Below are 13,467 nucleotides of genomic sequence, written 5' to 3'. Positions count from 1 at the left end.
AGGAGCGAGTCAGACAGACCTGTGAGGGGCGAGTCAGACAGACCTGTCTTCAGCTGAAGACCAAAACAATCCTATTAAAGAGAGTGATAGAATGATAGACTGTCAGGGAAGGAACAGATCTTCAGGAAGCCACAAGAGTCTTAACAGTTTAATTCACCCTGAACTCACCTTTCCGTGTGTGAGCTAGGGTTAGAGTCCCACAGTGAGGCTTGACACAGTTATACATGACACAGCCACGTCTCCTCACCCAATGGGACCGCTGTTTTGTTGGGCAAGGACATCTGGAGGATGTCATGAGGAGGAGGATGGGACGGGGGAGAGGGGAGGAGAGACTTAGGGGGAAAGGGAGAGACCGCTGCCAAAGGCACATAGGGTCAGACAGGAAGTGACCACTCTCTCTCGCCGTTTCCTGTCAGGAAGAGCATAGAGGGTCGGCTGGGTCACACGGAGAGCATCAACAACTCAGCCTCAGTCTTTGGGCTGGAGCCATTATATATACAACAGTAAATTAGTGTATGAGACAGACAGCCATATAAGGTGCTGCGAGGTTGTTCATGCTGTATGTGAGTGGAGCTTCCTGTTATGGTTCCATGTGATTACTGCACTGTTCTGACCTTCACTCTCTCCTTGAGGCCCTATCTAACACCAGTCACTACCACAGCATAGAAATGCGCACAGTAGACCAGATACAGTCCCTCAGCTAGAGGGTTAGCTCTTGTCTGTTCGACATTCCCATGTTTCTTCTTTTGACAGGTTATATTTGTCACGCCCTGATCTGTTTCACCTGTTCCTGTGATTGTCTCCACCCCCTCCAGGTGTCGCTTGTTTTCCCCAGTGTATTTATCCCTGTGTTTCCTGTCTCTCTGTGCCAGTTCGTCTTGTATGTTTAGTCAAGTCAACCAGCGTGTTTTTCCCGTATTCCTTTTTGCTATTCTCCTTTTTCTAGTCCTCCCGGTTTTGACCCTTGCCTGTTTCTGGACTCTGTACCTGCCTGCCTGACCATTCTGCCTGCCTGACCATTCTGCCTGCCTTGACCACGAGCCTGTCTGCCACTCTGTACCTCCTGGACTCTGATCTGGTTTTGACCTTTTTGCCTGTCCACGACCATTCTCTTGCCTACCCCTTTGGATTATTAAATATTGTAAGACTCCAACCATCTGCCTCCTGTGTCTCGCCTTGATAATATCCTGGGGTTTATATGTGAGGTATATGATTTATGGTCTGGAGTAGGAGGGGTAATGTATTCACAAATTGGCCCCTGGTGAGGGATTATTCCTCATGGGAATGTCATGGCCCTACATAATATCCTGTCGGAGTAATTAACTGTAATAACCAGATAACATGATTTCCAATCAAACCTCCATTTGGGCATGTCACCGTTTATAGAATATCTTTTAGCAATTTTGTGTATGTTCTCCACTTTAGCTTCCATTAGGGCCTATGAAAACCTAATTGGCTCTTAAAGGAATGTCATGTTTATAGGGCCCTATAAAATCTGGGATACAGAACGTGGACAGAGTCCAGACATTAAAACGGAATTCAACAAAATAAAAAAATGAATTGAACTTAGTAAGGAATCAACTAAATGTATTGAAAATGAATGAATTTGTCAAAGCTTATCATAAGACATGAACAGAATGCATCAGTGATTCGTATTTCCTGCAACTTTCTGAAGAGGCAACGAGAATCCCCCATCTGTGTATGTGCGGAGCGCACATCTACCATTTTGTGTAGCAGTTAGCGATGAGGCTAATGAAAAGTCTTCTGGTAGATGGCAAGGCTTTCCCGAAAACCTTCTCAATTAAATGTTAACTAGCTACAATGTAGCCTATGCCTACCTGGCAGAATTATATCATGATTATTTGCGTCAATCCAGTTGGTATTTGTTTAGCAAACTCTACCAACACGTGCGGTACAAAAACACCCGCTAAAAACCACGCTGGAATTAAAGGGTTACTACACCCAGCAATGTAAATAAAATAACAAAAAATCCCAGACCTCAAAAGTGGTCTCCTGATGTGGTTTAAACATTGTTGTGGACTTAGAACATCCAAATGTGTTGTTTTTCAAAAAAAAAAATTGAAGTGTGTTTTTTTTTTTAGGGTGGAAACCTGAAAAAACAGGGGAAAAGGAAACCTTGAAAAACAAAACAGATTTTTATAGGGCCCTATGTTTATATTTCCTTGGTGGAGCTAAATTGATGCCCAGCAGATAAAAAGTCTCCACCACATCAAATATTTATAAGGCTAGTGTTAGTTAACTCAGCGTTTAACAAGAGAGTGTGGTGCTGCTGCACATCCATTGATTGGGTCTGAGACGTGAGAACACACACACACGCACGCACGCACGCACACACACACACACACACACACCGCCTAACAGGGAGAAAGAGAGAATGTTTGTCTGTTGCATGTTAATGTATCCCACAGGAGAGAACACTAAGTGATAAAAGCCTACTCTGTAGAAGAGCTGTTCACTCCATCTCATCCTCTATCCCCACCTGAGGCTCTGGGTATACTACTGTAAATCAACATGCTGGATGAGTAATTGGTAGTCAGGAGTGAAACAGTGAATACGTGATACAGTGGTATGGATGAAACAGTGGTAGCTATGAGCGAGTGAGTGTGAATTGGTGAGTTTTATCCTAACATCGGGCATTGGAAGTAATGCATGAGGGCGAGAGTGAAGAGAGTGTGTGTGTGGAGGAAATTGAAAGTCAATCAATAGACCACTGAGGCAAGGAGAATGAGTGAATGAATGGATGACTGACTGCCTGGGGAGGTGAGTGACAGAGGCAGCTGGCTGTGTGTCTGTGTGCAGAGGTTCTCAGCAGCCTTCCAAATGAAATGAGCTGCCAAGCCAAGTCCTTTAGCACAGTTTGCGGCAGGGATTCAAGGTCAGTGCTGCTGATTCTGCTGATGCGTTTTATTCTCTGGTGCCAGTGATGCTGTGCTGTATGGCTGGGGGGCACAGCCTTTCCCCCCACCACACACACATCCTTCCTTCCATTATCACCCCGGTGCACCACTGCAAGTTAGTGTGCATTTAGCTGTTAAATGAAATGGGGGAAGGGTGGTGGTGGTGGTCCTAGCCATAGAGCCTGGTATCCCTCGCTGGTGTGCTGCGTAGCAGGCAGGAGATGGATGGGGAGAGGTGTCCTGATTTCCCATGTGACCACAGTAATTGTATTATATTGGAGGTGGGGGCTGTGAGGCCATCAGCAGGAGGGCAGAGGTATACCTCTGTCTCCCCCTCCCCTATTATGACTGTCATTTTCACATATTAGAATCTGGGTTACTTTTTGATTTTGAAGCATGCTTGGTCAATTTATTCAATGAGTTATACATTTAAATTCATGATTATTTAAACAAAAAGTGGTTTGAGATTTTGGTAAGTGAATCATCTATGATGGATACGTACAGTAGTTCTCTCCTCTGACCTCCTATCGTCTCGCTCTCTCCCTCCAGGCACCATGAGGCCGGTCCACAGGAACTTCTATGAGCCGTCGTCGGCCCCGGGGAAGGGTGTGGTGTGGGAGTGGGAGAACGACAGCGGCTCCTGGACGCCCTACGACATGGAGATCTGTGTGACCATCCAGAACGCCTATGAGAAGCAGCACCCCTGGCTGGACCTGACCTCTCTGGGTTTCTGCTACCTCATTGACTTCAACAGCATGATCCAGACCAACCGGCAGAGCCAGAGGAAACGCCGCCTGCGCCGACGCATGGACCTGGCCTACCCTCTCATCATGGGCTCCATCCCCAAGTCCCAGTCGTGGCCTGTGGGCGCCAGCTCCGGCCAACCCTGCTCCTGCCAGCAGTGCATTCTAGTCAACAGCACGCGGGCCGCCTCCAACGCCATCCTGGCCTCTCAGCGCCGTAAGCTGTACGGAGGGGCCGCAGGAGCTCCAGGGGCCACAGGCACGCTCAATGTGGTACGGCAGAGTAACACTTTCGCCGGAACCACACTCTGGTCCCCAACCTCCGGTGACGGGAGCAACAACATACAGCATAACAACATAAGTGCAGGAAGTGGCCAAGCTAAAGCTGAACAGGTGCAGTCACCTCTGTCTAGTTCCAACTTCCCTTGTTCCCCGGCACTGCCGTCCCTACCGCTCGCACATGGCCACTCCCACACCCATGCACACTCCCACGGCCACCATGTCATCATCAACGGGCAGAACAACCTGAACCGGCCGGGCACCCAGCGCATTTCCATGGGCACTGCTAGAGGAGCCATCCCACCAGGGTAACCAGGATTCATTTTGATTACATTCCACTATAGATTTGCAAACCAAAACCACATCTCTTTTAGTATGAACATTAGAATAACACACAAGCAGTAGGGACATAAGAAAAGCACATTCAGTTAGTCTATAGATTGCTTTTCAATGAGATGACAATAGATGAAAGCAATTTGAAGGTAAAAAAGGAAAATAAGAACCCCATCTCGCTGCCTGTCTACCTGTCTAATATGCCATACAGTTTTAGAATACCTCTGCTGACATACTGTATACAGTGTATGTGTCTGGTGCATTGTGTTGTGTTGCATCACATTATGTCTCTTTGTCGCTCTCTCTCTCTATCTCGCTCTCTCTATCTCGCTCTCTTTCTCTCTCTCTCTTTCTCTCTCTCTCTCTTTCTCTCTTTCTCTATCTCGTTCTCTTTCTCTCTCTTTTGCCCTCTCTCTCTTTGTCTCTCTTTCTCTCCCTTTTCTATCTCTATGTTGTGTGTCTGCTGATTTACTGCACTTCTTGTTAACTGGGTGATCAATGGCTCTGCAGTGGGAGCTCCAGGTCCTGGGTGCATTGACAGCTCTACTGCCTCAGCTGCCTCTCCTCTCCTCTCTCTCTCTCCTCTTCTGATCTCTCCTCCACTCTCTCTTCTCTTTCTCCTGTTTCATCTCTTCTCTCTACTCCTCTCTCTGCACTGGGGAGTGTGGGGAACTGTTCTGCTCTACATTTGAATCTTAGCATGGTTGTCCTGGATATCAAGCTTACACTTGCCTCAATAGACTCCAAATAGCTGTTTTCTGCTCAATGCCTCTAATTTTACCCAGCCATTTCCCCCCACACAGTAAGCTATGTGTCATTATATTCTATGCTGAACACTGTATGTGTGTTCTGTTGTTTGTGTGTGTGAAGGTGTGTTCTTGTGGAAGTGTATGCCTGTGTGTGTGCATGTGTAAAGCTGTGCTCCCGTGTAGCTGTGGAAACCCATTTGCCATGGAGGCAGAGATACACTGGGGAGAGGTGAATAATGGATCAAGGAAAAATGGGAGCTTGAGCAGAACGATCCGACCCGAGAGCAATTTAGTGAAGGGAACTAAAGGAAAGTAGTGTGTAGAACTGTAACCAATACCGCTGTTCCTATCCTGTTTCTTTACTAAAATAAACCCTCTAGTGATCTCATTTCATTCCATTTCCCTTTCACAGCTTATGGGGACAGTATGTATTGAAATGACACTGTCCTTCAGGCAGACTTCACAAGGCCTAGTTCTGTGTAAGGGAATGTGTGATGTTGGCAGTTCATGGCAGCACATGACTGAGTGGACAGGTGAAGGCTGGAAACCTGAACATGTGAAACAGACAATAGTGTATTATTATTGTGTGTGTGTGTGTGTGTGTGTGTGTGTGTGTGTGTGTGTGTGTGTGTGTGTGTGTGTGTGTGTGTGTGTGTGTGTGTGTGTGCGTGTGTGTGCGTGTGCGCGCGCGTGTGTGTGTGCGCGTGTGTGTGTGTGTGTGTGTGACAGCTGAGAACCCCTGTAGTGATTTTTAAGGGTCCTATCAAATCAGAGGGCTGGAGTGGATGGAGTGCTCGTTTCTCACCTCTCTGCACAGTAGGCGGGAGGGAGCTGTGAGAGGCTGTGGGAGAAGACTGAGAGAAAAGATGGAGAGAGACAGAGTGAGAAAGAGAAAGGGTTGAGGTGGAGAACAACATTTCCCAGGCGTGTGGCTCTACACACACAGGATGAGTGTGGTTAACAACTACACACACAAGAGGACACAGACACGTGAACACCCTCACATTTTCCCACCAGTGCATTGCAGACAGATAACACAGAAACCCACGCAGAATAGAAACATTTGAAGTTTTTTTCTCACACACCCACACCCAAATATCACTTGTTTTATACACCCCATAACTGCCTCATAAACTCACTGCGTCTTTTCTGTTCTCTGTGCTGATTTTGAAACCCACTCAGGGTTGGTGTGAAATAGCTGAAAAGAAAACATGCGTCTTATCTGATGTTGCAGTAATTCTCTCCATAGTAAATGTTCCAATAACATGTTCCGCTCTGCAGCACTGTGTAGTATGAATTTCACACATGCCGGTAGTAGGCATGTGCTATATTACACATCTGTACACATTGTAAGCTGTCACCAGTGACAAAGAATGTAGTTGAAATAATAACCTTGTGAGAACATGTAGGTGTTTCTAATTTCTATTGATTTATTTCATGTAAGGGTGCGTGCTGGTGGCAGGGAAGTCAGGCGCAGGAGATCGAACTTGGTATAAAACGGAGCAGTTTAATAAGTGCTCAAAAACTCCGAAAACCAAAATAATACAATTGGGTACAAAACCCGTAGCACACCAGAACATATCTTGCACATAATTTACAAACAAACAATCACCGACAAGGACAATGAGGGGAACAGAGAGTTAAATACACAACATGTAATGAATGGGATTGGAACCAGGTGTGATACAAGACAAGACAAAACCAAAGGAAAATGAAAAGAGGATCAGCGATGGCTAGAAGGTCGGCGACTTCGAACGCCGAACGCCGCCCGAACAAGGAGAGGGACCAACTTCGGCGGAGGTTGTGACATTTCACCTTTATTTAACCACGTAGGCCAGTTGAGAACAAGTTCTCATTTACAACTGCGACCTGGCCAAGATAAAGCCAAGCATTGCAACAAAAACAACAACACAGAGTTACACATAAACAAACGTACAGTCAATAACACAATAGAAAAATCTATTTACAGTATGTGCAAATGTAGAAGAGTAAGAATAAGCCATGGAGGCGAAATAATTACAATTTAGCATTAACACTGGAGTGATCGATGTGCAGATGATGATGTGCAAGTAGAGATACTGGGGTGCAAAAGAGCAAGAGGATAAGTAACAATATGGGGATGAGGTAGTTGGGTGTGCTATTTACAGATTGGCTGTGTACAGGTACAGTGATCGGTAAGCTGCTCTGACAGCTGGTGCTTAAAGTTAGTGAGGGAGATATGAGTCTCCAGCTTCAGAGATTTTTGCAGTTTGTTCCAGTCGTTGGCAGCAGAGAACTGGAAGGGAAGGCGGCCAAAGGAGGAATTGGCTTTGGGGGTGACCAGTAAAATATACCTGCTGGAGCGCGTGCTACGGGTGTGTGCTGCTATGGTGACCAGTGAGCTGAGATAAGGCGGGGCTTTACCTAGCAAAGACTTATAGATGACCTGGAACCAGTGGGTTTGGCGACGAATATGAAGCGAGGGCCAGCCATCGAAAGCATACAGGTAGCAGTGGTGGGTAGTATATGGGGTTTGGTAACAAAACGGATGGCACTGTGATAGACTACATCCAGTTTGCTGAGTAGAGTGTTGGAGGCTATTTTGTACAGTGGGGGAAAAAAGTATTTGATCGCCTGCTGATTTTGTATGTTTGCCCACTGACAAAGAAATGATAAGTCTATAATGTTAATGTTAGGTTTATTTGAACAGTGAGAGACAGAATAACAACAAAAATATAGAGAAAAATGCATGTCAAAAATGTTATAAATTGATTTGCATTTTAATGAGGGAAATAAGTATTTGACCTCCTCTCAATCAGAAAGATTTCTGGCTCCCAGGTGTCTTTTATACAGGTAACGAGCTGAGATTAGGAGCACACTCTTAAAGGGAGTGCTCCTAACCGCAGCTTGTTACCTGTTTAAGAGACACCTGTCCACAGAAGCAATCAATCAATCAGATTCCAAACTCTCCACCATGGCCAAGACCAAAGAACTCTCCAAGGATGTCAGGGACAAGATTGTAGACCTACACAAGGCTGGAATGGGACACAAGACCATCGCCAAGCAGCTTGATGAGAAGGTGACAACATTTGGTGCGATTATTCGCAAATGGAAGAAACAAAAGAACTGTCAATATCCCTCGGCCTGGGGCTCCATGCAAGATCTCACCTCGTGGAGTTGCAATGATCATGAGAACGGTGAGGAATCAGCCCAGAACTACACGGGAGGATCTTGTCAATGATCTCAAGGCAGCTGGGACCATAGTCACCAAGAAAACAATTGGTAACACACTACGCCGTGAAGGACTGAAATCCTGCAGCGCCCGCAAGGTCCCCTGCTGAAGAATACATATACATGCCCGTCTGAAGTTTGCCAATGAACATCTGAATGATTCAGAGGACAACTGGTGAAAGTGTTGTGGTCAGATGAGACCAAAATGGAGCTCTTTGGCATCAACTCAACTCGCCGTGTTTGGAGGAGGAGGAATGCTGCCTATGACCCCAAGAACACCATCTCCACCATCAAACATGGAGGTGGAAACATTATGCTTTGGGGGTGTTTTTCTGCTAAGGGGACAGGACAACTTCACCGCATCATTTGACGGTGCCATGTACTGTCAAATCTTGGGTGAGAACCTCCTTTCCTCAGCCAGGGCATTGAAAAAGGGTCGTGGATGGGTATTCCAGCATGACAATGACCCAAAACACACGGCCAAGGCAACAAAGGAGTGGCTCAAGAAGAAGCACATTAAGGTCCTGGAGTGGCCTAGCCAGTCTCCAGACCTTAATCCCATACAAAATCTGTGGAGGGAGCTGAAGGTTCGAGTTGCCAAACGTCAGCCTCGAAACCTTAATGACTTGGAGAAGATCTGCAAAGAGGAGTGGGACAGAATCCCTCCTGAGATGTGTGCAAACCTGGTGGCCAACTACAAGAAACGTCTGACCTCTGTGATTGCCAACAAGGGTTTTGCCACCAAGTACTAAGTCATGTTTTGCAGAGGGGTCAAATACTTATTTCCCTTATTAAAATACAAATCATTTTATAACATTTTTGACATGTGTTTTTATGGATTTTTTTGTTGTTATTCTGTCTCTCACTGTTCAAATAAACCTACCATTAAAATTATAGACTGATAATTTCTTTGTAAGTGGGCAAACGTACAAAATCAGCAGGGGATCAAATACTTTTCCCCCCCATTGTAAATGACATCGCCAAAGTCAAGGATCGGCAGGATAGTCAGTTTTACGAGGGTGTGTTTGGCAGCATAAGTGAAGGAGGCTTTGTTGCGAAATAGGATGCCAATTCTAGATTTAATTTTGGATTGGAGATGCTTAATGTGAGTCTGGAAGAGAGTTTACAGTCTAACCAGACACCTAGGTATTGGTAGTTGTCCACATATTCTAGGTCAGAACCGTCTAGAGTAGTGATGCTAGTCGGATGGGAGGGTGCGGGCAGCAATCGGTTGAAGAGCATGAACTTAGTTTTACTAGCATTTAAAAGCAGTTTGAGGCCTTGAAGGGAGGTTGGAGTTAGTTTAATGAGCTAGTTTACGCCTGGATAATTTCAGGCTTAGTCTCACTCTCCTCGAACATGGTTGTTGTAATGTAGTCATGATTATCAGAGGTGGAGTAGAGCTTGCCTGGCTACCCAGACTCCTTGCTCTGGCCAAACACTTCGCCATGCACAAGGATGTTAATTTCTTCTCTGCAATGAACGCATTCGGGTTGGTCTGATTGGTCCAGAAACCGTTGGTTTTGGCCAGAGCCAGAACACAGGCGGGAAAAGCGGCAGTTTGAAAAGTCGTCATTGGCTTGATATGCTGATTGGTTAGGGACGATCCAATCAGTGATGACTTTGTTTTGTACAATGACCCTCATGCGCCTCGTCACCACAAACAACTTCCATGATGGCAGTCTCAGACTAAAGTGTATAGCGAACAACAGAGCAGCGGAAGAATTTGAATTTATATATACATTACCAGTCAAAAGTTTGGACACACCTACTCATTCAAGGGTTTTTCTTTAGTTTTACTATTTTCTACATTGTAGAATAATAGTGAAGACATCAAAACTTTGAAATAACAAATTTGGAATCATAGTACCCAAACAAATCAAAATATATTTTATATTTGAGATTCTTCAAAGTAGCCACCCTTTGCCTTGATGACAGCTTTGCACACTCTTGGCATTCTCTCAACCAGCTTCATGAGGTGGTCACCTGGAATGCATTTCAATTAACAGGTGTGCCTTGTTAAAAGTACATTTGTGGAATTTCTTTCCTTCTTAATGAGTTTGAGCCAATCATTTGTATTGTGACAAGGTAGGGTTGGTACACAGAAGATAGCCCTATTTGGTAAAAAACCAAGTCCATATTATAGCAAGAACAGCTCAAATAAGCAAAAAGAAACGACAGTCCATCATTACTTTAAGACATGAAGGTCAGTCCATCCGGAAAATCTGAAGAGATTTGAAAGTTTCTTCAAGTGCAGTCACAAAAACCATCAAGCGCTATGATGAAACCGCCACAGGATTGGAAGACCCATTGTTACTTCTGCTGCATAGGATACGTTCATTAGAGTTACCAGCCTCAGAAATTGCAGCCCAAATAAATGCTTCACAGAGTTCAAGTAACAGACACATCTCAACATCAACTGTTCAGAGGGACTGTGTGAATCAGGCCTTCATGGTCAAATTGCTGCAAAGAAACCACTATTAAAGGACACAAATAATAAGAAGAGACTTGCTTGGGCCAAGAAACACGAGCAATGGACATTAGACCGGTGGAAATCTGTCCTTTGGTCTGATAAATCCAAATTTGAGATTTTTGGTTCCAACCGCCATGTCTTTGTGAGACACAGAGTAGGTGAACGGATGATCTCTGCATGCGAGATCATCCATTCATCTGATCTCTGCAATAATAATTGTGTCATCTATTGCCTGTAAGCTCGATAAATTATTATATATATTTTCAAAGAAGTGTGGATCATCATTATTTGGACCATATAGATTAATGAGCCAAATCTGTTTATGGTCCAATCGAACAGTTTGCACACTTGGTTCAAAATTATTGTTAATTAATATCATCACCCCTTTCAAGTTTCTTTGCCTACGGGAGAAGTATATTTCGTCCCCCCAGTCTCTTTCCAATAAAACTTTGTCTAAAGAAGTGATGATACTGTTCAAAAGTTTTTGGGTCACTTAGAAATGTCCTTGTTGTTGAAAGAAAATCATTTTTTTTGTCCTTTAAAATAACATCAAATTGATCAGAAATACAGTGTAGACATTGTTAATGTTGTAAATGACTATTGTTGCTGGAAACGGCAGATTTTGTATGGAATATCTACATTGGCATACAGAGGACCATTATCAGCAACCATCATTCCTGTGTTCCAATGGCACGTTGTGTTAGCTAATTCAAGTTTATCATTTTAAAAGGCTAATTGATCATTAGAAAACCCTTTTGCAATTATGTTAGCACAGCTGAAAACTGTTGTTCTGATTAAAGAAGCAATAAAACTGGCCTTCTTCAGACTAGTATCTGGAGCATCAGCATATGTGGGTTCAATTACAGGCTCAAAATGGCCTGAAACAAATAACTTTCTTCTGAAACTCGTCAGTCTATTTTTGTTCTGAGAAATGAAGACTATTCCATGCGAGAAATTGCCAAGAAACTGAAGATCTCATACAACGCTGTGTACTACTCCCTTCACAGAACAGCACAAACTGGCTCTAACCAGAATAGAAAGAGGAGTGGGAGGCCCCGGTGCACAACTGAGCAAGAGGACAAGTACATTAGAGTGTCTAGTTTGAGAAACAAATGCCTCACAAGTCCTCAACTGGCAGCTTCATTAAATAGTACCCGCAAAACACCAGTCTCAACGTCAACAGTGAAGAGACGACTCCGGGATGCTGGCCTTCTAGGCAGAGTTCCTCTGTCCAGTGTCTGTGTTCTTTTTCTCATCTTAATCTTTTCTTTTTATTGGCCGGTCGGAGATATGGCTTTTTCTTTCCAACTCTGCCTAGAAGGCCAGCATCCCGGAGTCGCCTCTTCACTGTTGACGTTGAGACTGGTGTTTTACGGGTACTACTTAATGAAGCTGCCAGTTGAGGACTGATCGTCTTTTGAGGACTGATCGTCTTTTCTTATTATTTGTTAAACCATTACATTTATAACTAGCTATACTTATTTTACCACCTACCATAATGAGATACAAGTTTCGATTATACTTACCATAATATATGTTTGAAAACTTACCATTAAGAAGTGTCATGATAATTGAATGTTTATATAGCTGTACCATGATATTTGCACTGTGAAGCATACCGCTGCGTCGACTAAGTAAACCTCTAATTGTCCTCTAATATTCCACCTGCTTAACCCTCTCCCCCATCCCAAGTTGGGTTGTCATCCCAGTGGCTGGCTGACTACCCCTTTACACATGGATCCTAGGGTCTTCTAGAGATAGGGGCCCATCCTTTAAAAAGAGCACATGGTGCCACCTACATTACAGATCCAGATTTGCAGCGGAATAATTGTGTGCTTGTCTTCAGGCTAGTGAAGAGCATCACCTACTGGTCTGGCTAGGCATGTCACATTTGCTTTTCATATTGGGTTTCCACGGTTTTCATCTGCTATTCACTTTCCAACTGGCATTTACTTTTGATCTTCTGTACCGGAATCATAAATGTCAGAACGTGTATCAGTAAAAACAACCTCAGAACTACGAACACATTCATCCAAAGGAGGAAGAAAGTGGAATTGAATAGATGTTCCTGTTCCAACAAGGCCTTTGATTCTCTGCCTATCTGGAGTGTACAGAGCACTCCTCTTATGAACGTTTCCTCTGTGATCATACCACAATGTTCAACTCAAAACTTGCCATATATCTGGACGTTGAGTTTCTCAGGGAGTTTTACAGTTATAGTAAAGGACAGAGAGGCAGTTTGCAGGTGATTTGTTTTGTAATTTCAACATCAGAAAGCCACTTCCTCATCTCAACTTCCTCAATTCACTTCCGCATTAGAGAGCACAGAGAAACACAATTTAAGGTTTTGTGCTGTCGGACAGGAAATGTTAGTTTTACTTTATCTGTGTATGTGCTAAAGATGGCTGAGGGGGATACATGGTAAGAGATCCTTTCTACTTGCACTACTAGCTTGTTTGATAATGAGGCTGTGAATAGTACTTTACTATGCAATTGCCCAGCAGTTCTCTCTGCCCTTGGCTGAGTGAGTAGGGTTTGTTTTGGCGCTCATGTCTCCTTGTGTTAAGTGATTATTACCAACGTTGTCCTCTGTTCAGACTGGAGAGCAGAGCTAGCTCTCTAAAGAGGGGAAGCCAGTGGACGAAGCAGGGATTACACAGCCGTGTGTGTAGCCTGCCCTTCTCTGCTCTCCACTAGACCCCCTAGCCCTGTCTCAGCCCTGTCTCAGCCCTGTCTCAGCCCTGTCTCAGCCCTGTCTCAGC

General features: G+C 44.4%; 1 protein-coding gene across 2 annotated transcripts in view; it reads left to right on the top strand.

The window, feature by feature from the left end:
• LOC115200026 (E3 ubiquitin-protein ligase DTX1) overlaps positions 1-13,467 on the top strand; it is a 60,812-nt gene that overhangs the window by 34,714 nt on the left and 12,631 nt on the right. For both annotated transcript variants that reach the window (XM_029762677.1, XM_029762676.1), the window contains one exon: positions 3,468-4,248. In XM_029762677.1, the coding sequence (XP_029618537.1) occupies positions 3,468-4,248 (781 nt within the window). The remainder of the gene's footprint in view (positions 1-3,467; positions 4,249-13,467) is intronic.

The sequence above is a fragment of the Salmo trutta genome, chromosome 9 (assembly GCF_901001165.1).
Source record: "Salmo trutta chromosome 9, fSalTru1.1, whole genome shotgun sequence".
Classification (NCBI taxonomy): Eukaryota; Metazoa; Chordata; class Actinopteri; order Salmoniformes; family Salmonidae; genus Salmo; species Salmo trutta.
Note: the sequence above shows the minus strand (reverse complement) of the source record. Positions and strands in the feature narration are given on the sequence as shown.